We start from the raw sequence: 14,155 nt of genomic DNA on the forward strand, positions 1-14,155 counted from the left end.
CTGACGGATTACAGTCCAAAGTCAATCTACTGTATCAATATCTCGAGTATGGCCAAATGGCTTGATGCGTAATCCCGATTATTCTGATTACCAAGAATCAACACCTTGAAAATAGTTTCCATTATTTTGAGGAGATGGATTCTAAATGTTATATAACACTTTCAACACCACTCAACCAGATGATTTTACTGTCATGACCCTATGTCCTCAGAGACTCTAAAATGATAGATGAAACGTGACGTTTATCAAGGTGAGGGAGTGAGTTTAGTTTTATGCCGCACTCAGCAATATTTCCAGCAATATGGTCGACGGTCTGTAAATAATCGAGTCTGGACCAGACAATCCAGTGATCAACAACATTAGCACCGACCTGCGAAATTGGGAACCAATGAAATGTGTCAACCGAGACAGCGAACCTGACCACCTGATCTTGTTAGTCGCCTCTTACGACAAGCATGGGTTACTGAAGGTTCATTCTAACCCGGACCTCTTCGGGTGATGTTTATCGAGGAAAATATCAGCTTGTTAAGCATTATTGCTACTACACGTCATAAACCATTTCACTTTTAATAGATATGAAAGTTTTAAGCAAATTACTTATATATACAACTACAACTTAAATAAGTTTACTGCTAATGAAACTTAAATGTCCAGATAAACCACAAAGGTTTACTGATTTTTTCCAATGTCATGAATAGTGTACTCCCTCTAAACTTACATCACTCTATAATGTCCTGATAAACCATCCCACAAAGGAATCTTTAAAACCGACATATTTATTTGGTCCCAATTTGTCCCCATATATTATCATATAGGAAACTCCCTCTAATCCGACATCCTTCTAATTCGACACTCCCTGTAAACCGACATATTTATTTGGTCCCGAATTTGTCCCCATATAATTTCATATAAGAAACTCCCTCTAATCCGACAATCCCTGTAAACCGACATATTCATGTGGTTCCAAATTTGTCCCCATATAATTTCATATAAGAAACTCCCTCTAATCCGACATCCCTCTAATTTGTCCCCATATAATTTCATATAAGAAACTCCCCCTAATCCGACATTCCCGACATATTTATTTGGTCCTGAATTTGTCCCCATATAATTTCATATAAGAAACTCCCTCTAATCCGACATTCCCTTTAATTCCCTTTAAACTGCGACATATTTATTTGGTCTCGAATTTGTCCCCATATAATTTCATATAAGAAACTCATATATCTGACATTCCTCTAATCTGACATTCCTCTAATAATCCTGTAAACTGACATTCCCTGTAAACCGACATATTTATTTGGTCCCTAATTTGTCCCCTATAATCCGACATTCCCTGTAAACCGACATATTTATTTGGTCCCTTTAAACCGACATATTTGTCCCCATATAATTATAAACCGACATATTCATGTGGTCCCAAATTTGTCCCCATATAAGAAATTCCTCTAATCCGGCATAAATTCCTGTAAACTGACATATTTATTTGGTCTAATCCCCGACATTCCCTTTAAACCGACATTATTTATTTGGTCGAAAATTTGTCCCCATATATCATATAAGAAACTCCCTCATATAAAGAAACTCCCTCTAATCCGACATTCCCTGTAAACTGACATATTTATTTGGTCCCAAATTTGTCCCCATATAATTTCATATAAGAAACTCCCCTCTAATCCGACATAAACCCCTGTATTTAAATTTGTCCCCATATATAATTTCATATGTTAATCCGACATTCCCTGTAAACTGACATATTTATGTGGTCCCTAATTTGTCCCCCATATATTATCATAAGAAGACATTCCCTAAACTGACATATTTATGTGGTCCCTAATCCCCATATATTATCATAAGAAACTCCCTCTAATCCGACATTCCCTGTAAACTGACATATTCATGTGGTCCCGAATTTGTCCCCATATATTATCATAAGAAACTCCCTCTAATCCGACATCCCACTATTCCATGTTAAGTCCTTGTTATGATTCATTGACACTGATATTGACATTGAGATCATCTCAATTTAGCATGAGTATTGCCAAAGCAAAACCTTCTGACCACCCGCCAAACCACCACATATATTCTTAATTATTTCTTTCACATTTACACTTTTACATAATCATAAAATTATCCTAAAAACAATTTTAGATAATATGTATGCTCGCCTATTTCCCTGATAAGTGGCTTTCCGCTTGGTAACATGACACAACACTGGTAAATATCTCAGTTTTCAGAGCTATGTATGAATAACACACAAGAAGATTGTTTGAAGTTGGGTATTGTTCGAAAACTCTGAACATCAATAATATCACTGTAACCTTGCCAGGAGTATTTCCGCAGTTGTAAGAAGCGAATTTTATTGGACAATGATTGGTTTGTAATGATACTTTTTTTGTTATCTGCTATACAGATCATGATTGGTCAAAAACATGCACGTGACCTAAGGGAGTCAATCATACCATGGATACCATCCTCGTGAATGAAAACGTTAAGATTAAGACAGAAGTTTTGGGTAAATTTGTGCTATTCTGAACATGTTGAGCAAGAAATCACCACATATATGTAAAAAATGGAACTTCGTGGACGTATAGTACTAGGTTGCGACCTGTGACAAAAACAATTCTCATGCATATATTTGACGTGACTACTGCCTGGATGGTTATTCAGCCTCCAGTGTCTTGGGACTCATGACCTTGTGGCCAATTATTTGTCCTGCGGTGTTGAATGACTTAACTTCAAATATAATATGAAGTTATTTCACGGGGTTAGTCTATTTGCAGAGTAACTGCCTACAGCTGTTTTGAGAGATGTTAAAACTACACCACACATAGAGTCAAGAGTCTATACGGATAAAGTCTGAAAGTCAGCAGACAGTCAAACCATATCTGCTCTCGGACATTTTGTACATACCTGTCCATAGCCAACTTCTAACCATTTCATCTGCAGATTCCACGGGAACATAAAATGACAAATGTGATATGTGCAATATGTTACATTGACTCTAAGTCAGACATTATTATTATTACAGATAATCCAGGCCTGCCTACAAATGTAACTTGTTCTGGATGAACGAGTTTCAATAACATGAAATTTCATATTTATGCAGCTTCTTAAGGTTACGTATGCATTGTAATACGGTGTGGGTGGGTATGTTCACTTGTTCACATTGGCTTCATAAACAAGAAGGGGCATAATCATTCCATTGCCGTCTAAATTGTGTAATATTGCATGCCAACATTACACATACAAATAAAACACGAAATGCATGTTTCAATGTTTTTATAAAAAATGAGCCTGAATGTATGAAGCATAACAAATTCAACCATTAGGCCAGACCAATTTTATTGTTTTATTGATCTTGTTTTAAGGATCCCCCGGTAGTATTTTTTCAAGAATAATAAAAAAATAAATTAACTTTCCCCGCTCATAAAATAAAATCCTAATGTTAATGTCACATAAATGAAATACTCTTGAAAATCAGTGTGAAACCTAAACTCACTCAACTTATTTTTAGTTGGTATAAACAAACCAAAAGAGTTACCATGGAAACCCACTTGGGTTTTTGATTTTACTGGTGATTTTTTCTTTTAAAAATTCCCCTCCTGCTTTTAGGTTTTCTGAGGATAAAAATCCGTAAAACGAAACAAAATTGGTCTGGCCTTATAAATGAATTTTGTAATGGGACTCCTGTATTACAAGACGTTTCACGTCAGGTTCCCCATGTAAACAGAATCTCTAATAATCCCAGAACTCCGACACTTATCATACCTGTTCCTACATTGTAAAAGATGAAGACCAAAAGAATGATAGTGAAGCAGTGGGCAAGTTGTTGCAAGGTATAATGATACATGGTACACACAAACACAAACAATATATTCAAGAAGACATGACAAACCTAAACAATCCAATTGTTTTAATTACTTTGGCTCATTAATATTCAATGACTGGAACACAACAACATTCAATATCTGAAACTTGAAGGCAAGAATTTTCTTTCCATATAAGAGCAACAAGTGAAATGTCCATGTTAATTCATAATATATCTAGGTTTATTACAGATATTAAAATTTATTTGTATCCATAAGATGTTCGGAATGACCACTGAGAATACTCACATCTGCATATGTTCCAGGAATCATTTGTTTTTCCCGGGTCTTAATCTTCTCATCTTTAATTTTTTCAGGCTGTTTTTCCTCTGAAGAGATAAAAAAATGCATTCAAAATCAGTGAGTGAGTGAGTGAATATGGTTTTACCCCGCTTTTAGCAATATTCCAGCAATATCACGGCAGAGGTCACCAGAAATGGGCTTCACACTTTGTACCCATGTGGGGAATCGAATCCGGGTCTTCAGCGTGACGAGCGAACGCATTAACCACTAGGCTACCCCACCGCCCTCAAAATCAGTGACATGGATTGTGATACATACATGTACTAGCCAAAAGGTGTTACAAAAGATGAGATTCTTTCATCCTACTATAGTTAATATGTCATTGCATGGCAAGACTTACTATGGTAATAGGAAAGAACTGGGTGTTTCATAAGTTCTTCTGAGTAGTATAGAAAATAAACCCTTCCACAAAATTTGTAAAATCAGTACACATTTTAGTTTGGCAAACCTTAAATTCACTAATTCATTATTTTTATCTTAGCTCTATAATCTAAAACTAAGCAAATTCAAAACTGAAAATTATGTAACCTGCAAATTATAAACATCAATTTCAAATTAACTTCAATGAAGTGAGTGAGATTAATTTTAAGCCGGCTTTAGCCATATTCTAGCATTATCACAGCCGTGGACACCAGAAATGGGTTTCACACATTTTTCCCATGTAGGGAATCGAACTGGATCATCAGCGTAATGAGAGAACGCTTTAACAACTAAGCTACCCCACCACCACTCATTCAATGAAATAGTTGTTACAAAACAAACAATGAAGTCAACCAAAGAGGTCATTATCATAAAGTATTTGTTAACAAACACACGTGTTACATCACATTTACAACATTCAGTAATACAGGTACATCGACGGTGGACGTGTACATGGACAAAGTCAATATCATTTTACAAACAACTGTTTAAGATGTCTCCTTTTCTGCCAACAATGCTCCCCCAGTATAGTCAATTAAGACCATACTGTTACCATGGTTACCACAGGTGTGTAACTTTTTTAGCAAAGTATTTCTTAAAGTGTCTTTTTTTCAAACTCATCAAGCTTCCAACAATACTGTTTCACACATTCTCTTATGTCCATTTCTCTTCAGAAGAGACATCACACTTGGAGAGTATGTTCCAATACTGGATGGTACAAAATAATGTACTGAAATTTGTACTTCACAAAGAAAGTGTTATTGAAAATATGTTACATATCAGGAGGTGGTTAAATACACATTAGACAAGCAGGGATTTACCTTGGTCTATACATTTCTGAGTCCTGGGATTTTTTAGTTTTGGGGGGTTAGGCACAATATGTTGGGTCCCCAGGTGACCTCTGCATTGGCAGCAAACAAATACCGAGTATGCTATGCTGCATGCTTTTATAGATCAGTATTTTCTTGATTAATTCGCAACTTACAAGTACGAGTTAGTGAGTATAGTCATTTACTGGATTCATTAACAGAACAGAAATATCAGATAAATCTTCTTTACATTCTTCAATAGTTCTTCAATCTAAAATCTCTTGAACCCAGTTTAACTTGCATTGGATATTATTAAGTTCCAGTCCTAATATTTGTGTGTAGGACAATATTTTGCATCCGGTAAATGTCTAGCCATCCAAGATATGCCTTGTGTGCTTGAATTGTTGTAAAAGCATATGTTTTGATAATTTTTGTAAACATCTACATCAGATGGTGGTGAAGTTTCCGAATGTTGCATCGTTGCAACGTTGTTGACGGACTTGTAAAGCCCCATCCTAGCCTCTGGTGAAAGGGAGCACTGTTCTAGCAGTATCTGGATACCTTTAACATTGGAGTTACCAGAGGGCACGGCAGCTTTTGGACCAGCACCGTAGAACTGCAGCTTCTTCAGTTCCGAGTTGGCGGAGTAGTCAATCACAGGCTCCTTGAAAACAACCATTAATGTATAATGTAGACAGGTCAGGCACAACAGCTTCAAAATATAGCTTTAGTCAAGTAGGTGAGGTGAAATTGGGTTTTACGTCGTGCTCGAGAATATTTTCGCTCATATGACGACGTGTATGCGTGTGTATGTGTGCATGTGCGGCTGCTTGTACTAGCCCAGACTTAAGCTGGTTTTATAGTGCTAGCCCACTGAGATACCATGCCGCAGTGAAGCATGAATACCCCACTCAGACACATTATACTGACTCCGAGCCGACCAGTCCTTGTTGTACCACATTCATGCTGAGCGCCACGCAGGGACCAACAAGTACCATATTTTAACGTCTTTTGGTATGACACGGTTGGGGATCGAACCCGCGACCTTCCGCTCTCCGGGCGGACACTCTAACCACTACACCACGGAGGCGGTCCTAAGTCAAGTATGTTTGACATAGATCATTGACAACAACTCTAAAAACCTACTATTCTACAATGGTCAAAATGAAATTTAATAAAAAAAATTATCTGATCAGACAATCCAGTGATCTACAGCATGAGCATTCATCTGCATAATTGAGATCCAATGACATGTGGTCAGCCAAGCCAGCAAGCATGACCACCCGATCCCGTTAGGCACCTCTTACGACAAGCATTGGTTACTGAAGACAAGATTCTAACCGGATCTTCACAGGTCTGTGACAGTAGCAGCTGACCGACATCTCAGATAAAGACACTGTACTTCAATACCCGTACGTAGTACAGTCACGTTTGTCTATATTAAGAGTTGATTTCAGTGCTGATTATTTTACCTCCTTCATAGTTCGCTTGGACTTCCTGACATGCCCTAGTTGAGATTCCTTCCCTTGTCCTTTATGGGGCTTGTACTCCATGTCTTCTGTATCCTCTCTGTCCTTCTCGACCTTCTTGATTTTCTGGAGGGAGAAGACACATTGGTTTGTGCTAGAACTGACATGATTACATCCACAAGAAAGGTACACATACAAAGTGTGAGTGAGTGAGTTTGGTTTTACGCCGCTTTTAACAATATTCCAGCAATATGACGACATGGGACACCTGAAATGGGCTTGACACATTGTACACATGTGGCGAATCGAACCTGGGTCTTTGGCGTGACGAGTGAATGCTTTAACCACTAGGCTCCCCACCGCTCCCATACAAAGATATACACCTGTTTGTCCTAGTACTCTTATGACTATCGGTGTACCACAACCACAAGGTCTGTCATTCTTCTTAATGACAAGAACCTACAACTTTTGCAAAATATGTGTAAATTGTATTTCAAAGTTGAGTGAAACAAATACAATTGTCATAAGGACATGATCTTTAATTTGCACAGAAGCTTTTAAGACTTGTATGTATTTACAAGGTGTTCACAAACTGGTGTCCTTTGAAGTGTGGTGAGGTGAGGTGAAATTGGGTTTAACGTCGTGCTTGAGACTATTTCGCTCATATGACGATGTGCATGCGTGTGTATGTGCGGCTGCTTGTACTAGCCCAGACTGAAGCTGGTTTTATAGTGCTAGCTCACTGAGATACCATGCCGCAGTGAAGCATGAATACCCCACTCAGACACAGTATACTGACTCCGAGTCGACCAGTCCTTGATGTACCCATTAATGCCGAGCGCCAGGCAGGGACCAACAAGTACCATATTTTAACGTCTTTTGGTATGACGCGGTTGGGGATTGAACCCGTGACCTTCCGCTCTCCGGGCGGACGCTCTAACCACTACACCAGTGACCATGGAGGCGCTCTCCTTGAAGTGTTGAGAATAACACTTTCCTACAGATCTACCAAACAACACCTGTATCCTTCTCCTTAACACTGTGACTATATACACTGACAATTGTTGTATCCATAAACTGTTAATTGTGAAAGTCATTCAAACGGAAATTGTTCATTTATTTCCTTGTAGGTACACATTAGAGAGCCAACATATCTCAATAAATCTTTGTCAAAATACTGAAACCACTATGGGGACTTGGATATAGAGCCCCCTTCAAAATAACACTTGAGGCAACTACAATGATCAAGTGATCCAGCCTGGTGATATAATAATTGGAAGTCATCATTTAGTGTATCAATGCTCACGACGTTAACCACTGTATTCTCTGATTCCAGAATCGACTACGTACGGCATTTAATGACAACAGGGCTCAAGATACTTTTTCAACATCAGGAGTACTCCTTATTTTTTCAATATAGGAGTACTGGAAAAGTACATTTAGAGTACTGAATGGAATTTCATGGAGTATCAGTAATTTTGTGCTTCGTTTCATATCTGCACCACAACATTGCTAGTCTTGTGTAAACAGGTCAATAAACAATAAAACAATACTTTTTCAGATAAATACTTCTGTAAATGATTCTAATACCATACACCATTGCCGTGGTGCGTATCTGCTACGTTTTCTAAATTATTTCCTACTGTATCGTGCATATTTTTTATCCGTACATATGCCGATATGGCCCTTATCTGGAGCCCTGTAACAAGTAGCAAAATTGACATTGAAAGAAGATAGATGTGTATTCAATTATTCATAGATAAGTACTGTGCAAATGTGTCCAGGCTGTTAATGTTTCTGGTGGCGTTTTACTAGTTTGAACATAATTTCTGACATTTACTGAAATTGACATATCTGATATGACGGAGGTGGTGAAAAAGTGTGACTTTGCTGACAAAAGGCAATTAAAATGATATGTTGCTATTATCAGTCTGTTCCTAATTTTTTTTGACTCTACTTGACAAAAGTGATATGAGCATAAATTCTTTCTGCACATAGTTGTGCTTCCGAGATTAAAAGGAATTTTACTAAATTCAAACTTAAGGCCAGTGGATAAAGTCATTGTCTTTTCAGTAGAGGGTAATGTCCAAGTAACTCTCCATTCCTTAAAAATAATTATTTTTTTAAAAACATTATTTTTAATGAATGGAGAGTTACTCGGATATTACCTTACTTAACTTACATTCAAAGTATTGGGAATATTTCTGTTATCAAAATTAAATGTCAAAATGAAGGCTTAAATTTGAAACTGGTACACATCGCTCCATTCCTGAAATTGTGAAAAGTAATGGAGCGAGCAGACAATGGAATGACGTCACAAATGTAATTTAATGATCGGCTCACGGTAGAGTGCAGCAAGTAGCATGTCTTACGTCAAATTCATAGGCATCTCCTTTCCGGAACACATAGAAAGGGTAAAGGATTCTTTCATAGTGTCCTCGAACAATGCTTCCACATCCCTTCCCAGTTGGCATTCCCAGCTTTGTGGAGATCTTGGACCACTTCCTCTCTGCCGACACCTGCTCCATACCACCCTCCTCTTCCACATTCTGAAACAAGGTCAAAGAAATTACACCTGGGACAGTGAAATTACACCTGGGACAGCTTCATTAAATTACACCTGGAATAGCTCATGAAATTACACCTGAGACAGCATTACACCTGGGACAGCTTCATTAAATTACACCTGAGACAGCATTACACCTGGGACAGCTTCATTAAATTACACCTGGAATAGCTCATGAAATTACACCTGAGACAGCATTACACCTGGGACAGCTCATGAAATTACACCTGATTCAAGGTGCATGTTCGGATTACAATGTGTATACAATATAACAATCACTGTAGGTGGAAAAATGATTTGAAAAGAATACAAGTCCACTACTTCAAAACATTTGAATTCCTGGAGGACTGGTCATTTCCTTGTGCATTACAATTCTATTTTCAGGTAGACTGCAACACTGTGGCTGATACTAGTTTTTGTGGACTGAGGAAAACAAAAGTATTTCTGACAGTTCAGATGTTGATACAGCAAACTGATGTGACATTGCATAATTTGTCCTAACTACTGTAACAAGAATCGAAATAATTTGAAATGCTCATTTGTGGTTGTTATTAACAATAACAATAACAATAAGGCGTAAACAAATAATGAATAATCATTACATGTTTTCCTTTACTGGGATAATACTTAGCCATGTTTATTGGTATATTACCTAATGTTAGCCATTTATTAACAACAGCATAATTGACCGAAGAGGAAAATTCATGTATACCATAGACTTACACTGCAACACTAGCATTAAAAAGTATTGGATACAAACATCACTTTGTTAGTTTTAGGACTTGTGAAACATTGAAAGGATTATACACTGGTCTCTCATAAACCAATAAGGTTAAAATAAGGTGCAATATGGCCTGTGGCCTACAAATGGTCTTAGATTTTACACATGGTGTATCCTGCTAAAAAAATACATCACTGATGATAACAAAATAGTAGTCTATGGAACACTTGAAAAGAAGGAACACAAAGTCTTGACATTTATTTTCCAATGCCTAGGTTCAATGATATTATCCAAGCATGGCAATAAGTCAACCAGCTTCCTCTTGGCACAGAAAGGCACCTGTCTCATAGCGGCTAAATCTGTAATGGATCAATACTCCGTTTCATAGCACATCAACCTCAAAAGATGTAGCTAGTCAATCCTTTGCTTGATAGATAAGACTGGCAACTCGCTGGAGACACTTATCATGCTTATAGTATCACAACTAGTGTCAAGGAAACTAACACTTAGTACAAGCACTTCCATATTATGAAAACATTCAAGGATAAACATGATAATTGTTCTTATATGTTAGCATTTTCCCTAAGATAAAGAGATAAAAGCACTGTTGCTAAGTATAAAGGAGATTGATTTAGTTCCTTTCAAATCTCCACATTCATCTTCACCAGAAAATGAACCCTGCCTAGATGAGTGAATCCAAAATGGCTGCCATTATTTACAATGCACATTACAGTTGATCAACATAAACCAGATATACAAAGATTCTTCAGTCCATTATTTGGCATTTGTACAGATAATTTGGATGAGCTGTCAATATATTCCTCGTTTTTGCTAACAAAACTATTTATTAGAATTCTACTTTTGTTCATGCTGTTTTATCAAGTATAATGCTGTTTATTGTGGTTATTTCAATAAAAAACATAATCTTAAACCGTATCCACATTAACCAAAGTAAACTCCACATCTTGTATAAACAACTGGATATATAAACTTTCACGTCAAGAATTTCTTATCCTTCACTTTTTGTGTCATCATCATAATCTTTGACCATTAAATAATAATAAACTAAACCTTCCTTTCTGAAATGTCTCTACAACATGTAGGGATCTTAGATAAAAAGAATATTTGTTTTTAAAACATTAAAGCAGGCTTATTTGTAAAAAAAAGAAGAAAGAAGATAAATACTTTCTGGCATACAAGCTGACAATTCTGCTTACCAGAAGCTGGTGTGGCATTTATCAGCAAACTTCCTCCACTAAAACTAAACCTCACCTTTGGTTTCTCCAGTCTTTAACACTTGTAAACATATTTTTGATAAAACTGTAGGTATGACTGAGCAGGTAGACGTTAATGCCTCCATTGTTATCTCCTGGCAAGCAATATTTATTAAAATAAATCCAAAGATCTGTTTGGCTTATGTTTTATTTTGACTTCGTTGGAACTATCCTCAAATTTTCAAAGACATTCAGAATTTTCTGTTTTTTCTGAGGCATAAATTAGTACTGTGTATTATATCTGAAAGCAGCAATGACCCACTGACCATGACACACGTTATGTGTTTTTGTAAACATTGAGCTGAGCAAGTGTATCAAGAACCAAATGCCTTCATATGGTCTTAAATAAGTAAGATGGCAACATCTGAAAGTCTTTAAACATTTCAGGGGCGTTTAGTCCCAAACCTAGTTCATGTACAGCATATCCATGAAGAGCTGCCTCATCCCTCAAGACAATAGCAAACTGGATATTGTTTTTAACTTTCAGGGGCATTTGGTCCCAAACTTAGTTCATGTACAGTGTATCCATGAAGAACTGCCTCATCCCTCAAGACCATAGCAATCTTGTTACTGTTTTTAACTTTCAGGGGCATTTGGTCCCAAACCTAGTTCATGTACAGCATATCCATGAAGAACTGCCTCATCCCTCAAGACAATAGCAAACTTGATCCTGTCTTTTCAACCTCTCTTATCAGCATTAAAAAAGTAATGGGTGTATTTACATCCATATGTTTACCACAGATGTGTATCAGGTGGGTCAAGTTCAAACAAAATATGAAAACCTACATAAGTCTTAGAAAGCAGGTGTACTTACATACAAGTAATGATCTAGTGTTAGGTGAAGTAATGTCTGTCACATGAATGATGTGATTCACTAGAAGGTTCTCATCTGTACATATCCCATGTATCCTGACCTAAATACAGCACACATCACTGCACAAGTGACATCTAGATACTCCTCACTGAACTTGTCTCTGTGCTTCAGTCTATAACCATAACTGCCACTCATTTTTCTTCCATTAAAGTCAACCTTGATCCAATCATACTTTCAAATAGATCTTACATTAAAATAATGACCAGATCACATTCTCAAACAATTGCTGTCTGTTTAAATGTTGATCAGACAAGACCAATACTCTGGATACTGGCTTTCAACAGGTCAGTTATGTAAGGAAATATACACACACTTATATGAGATAGGTTTATCAATTGACCAGTTTTTTTTCTCTGGAAAAGGAGCCTGCTCACTTTGGAATACCCTACCATATTTGCCATGTCAACAATGGCCAATGTAGCATAAATATTACAGAAGTCTGCACGGCAGCCATCTTGTTCACTTGTGGTATTATGAAAGCTAATGGAGGACATAGTACTAAATATCTCCATACCCAAACTTTGTAAACACTATTCATCAATAATTTGAGTATGAATTAATGCAGTTTAAAAAGTATATACACCAAATTTACCAAGATATGCCAATAAAGAGAGCCACTGTTACCAAATGTAAAAAACAAGATTCAACTTGATCACCTATTTTTCAGTCTCAGTGGTAAGAGTACCAATAGAAAGTAAGGTAATGTAAACAGTTTGGTTCTCATTAAAGTAATCCTAACAGTTTTCATACTAGAAAGAACTTGTGTTCTAAAAATGTCAAAAAAATGTCCAGATGTCATCAGCTCTGACATATCATATCGAAGGTGTTGCTAAACAAAATACCATGTCATAGCAAAACTAAAAACAGATTTCAAATGATATTTTTGGTATATCTGTCATACACAAACATATCAAACTCAAATATCGCAAGAAATGAATGTGTACTTACCTTGTACAAACCAAACAAATCCACCAATTTTTTCTCCACATGAGGAATCCTTAGTGCACATCCCTTAAAACACACAAACAGTAGGTCCAGTAGGTTGTAGGATGTAAGGTTTACTCAGATAGGTTCAAGCACAATCCATGTATCACTGATATGACTTGGTGTGCCAGAAGTCACGTAAACTTAATTGTGCCTTGCTCACAGCTATGGCAACCAAGATATTTGGTAGTGGACACAGTGGTTGGGAGATACATTGGGAAAAAGATTTCTGATGTTTTCTTATCAGTATAACGTTACATACAAGTGTATCAGCTTGGGTTGGTTGGTGGTGCCTGTTTTCTTTTCAAACATATCATTTGATGATATGATCTAGAGAATGTGCAAAGACATGTTTATAATGTTTACTGATGTGAGAAATATTGATATTGAAACAACTGTAACAAATGATGCTGTCATAAAACTGAACTTTTGGCAGTAAAATGTATAGAACAATAGGACAATAAGCATGATAAATATTGTATTTATGTATGCAGAGACATATGGTTTACAAACCAAAATAATGGTACATCATTTTTATTTCCAGAAAAAGCGTCATACCTGCAACTCCCAAAATTTGGCCAGTTGATCAAGGAAATTGAGCTTTATTCTGGATTTAGCCTGTTGAGAAAATGGAAAGAAAAGTCACATGACCAGAAGGTTAATATGCCCTTGTCAATGCAACAACATTAAGAATATAATCAGCCATCAACTTTATTTTCCAACTGGTATACAAAGTTGGGTCAGTTTATATGCAATTCCATGATTTATATGTTGTGTATGTACATTATGACACATTTCAAAACTATTATTCTTCAACATTGTAGATTGAGGCTGATGGGACGAGGCTGTGCTGTCAATAGCAAAGC

General features: G+C 36.8%; 1 protein-coding gene across 5 annotated transcripts in view; it reads right to left on the minus strand.

The window, feature by feature from the left end:
• Positions 1-14,155, minus strand: part of LOC124272523 (lysine-specific demethylase 5A-like) — a 48,725-nt gene that overhangs the window by 32,965 nt on the left and 1,605 nt on the right. For 2 of the 5 annotated variants that reach the window (XM_046707732.1, XM_046707729.1), the window contains exons 3-9: positions 13,848-13,907; positions 13,254-13,316; positions 9,243-9,419; positions 6,874-6,996; positions 5,963-6,065; positions 4,119-4,198; positions 2,914-2,943 (exon numbers count right to left, since the gene is read on the minus strand). In XM_046707732.1, coding sequence (XP_046563688.1) covers positions 2,914-2,943; positions 4,119-4,198; positions 5,963-6,065; positions 6,874-6,996; positions 9,243-9,419; positions 13,254-13,316; positions 13,848-13,907 — 636 coding nt within the window. The remainder of the gene's footprint in view (positions 1-2,913; positions 2,944-4,118; positions 4,199-5,962; positions 6,066-6,873; positions 6,997-9,242; positions 9,420-13,253; positions 13,317-13,847; positions 13,908-14,155) is intronic. The other 3 variants (XM_046707730.1, XM_046707731.1, XM_046707733.1) reach the window with 3 other exon arrangements.

The sequence above is a fragment of the Haliotis rubra genome, unplaced genomic scaffold, assembly GCF_003918875.1.
Source record: "Haliotis rubra isolate DU_JTF1 unplaced genomic scaffold, ASM391887v1 Scf170, whole genome shotgun sequence".
Classification (NCBI taxonomy): Eukaryota; Metazoa; Mollusca; class Gastropoda; order Lepetellida; family Haliotidae; genus Haliotis; species Haliotis rubra.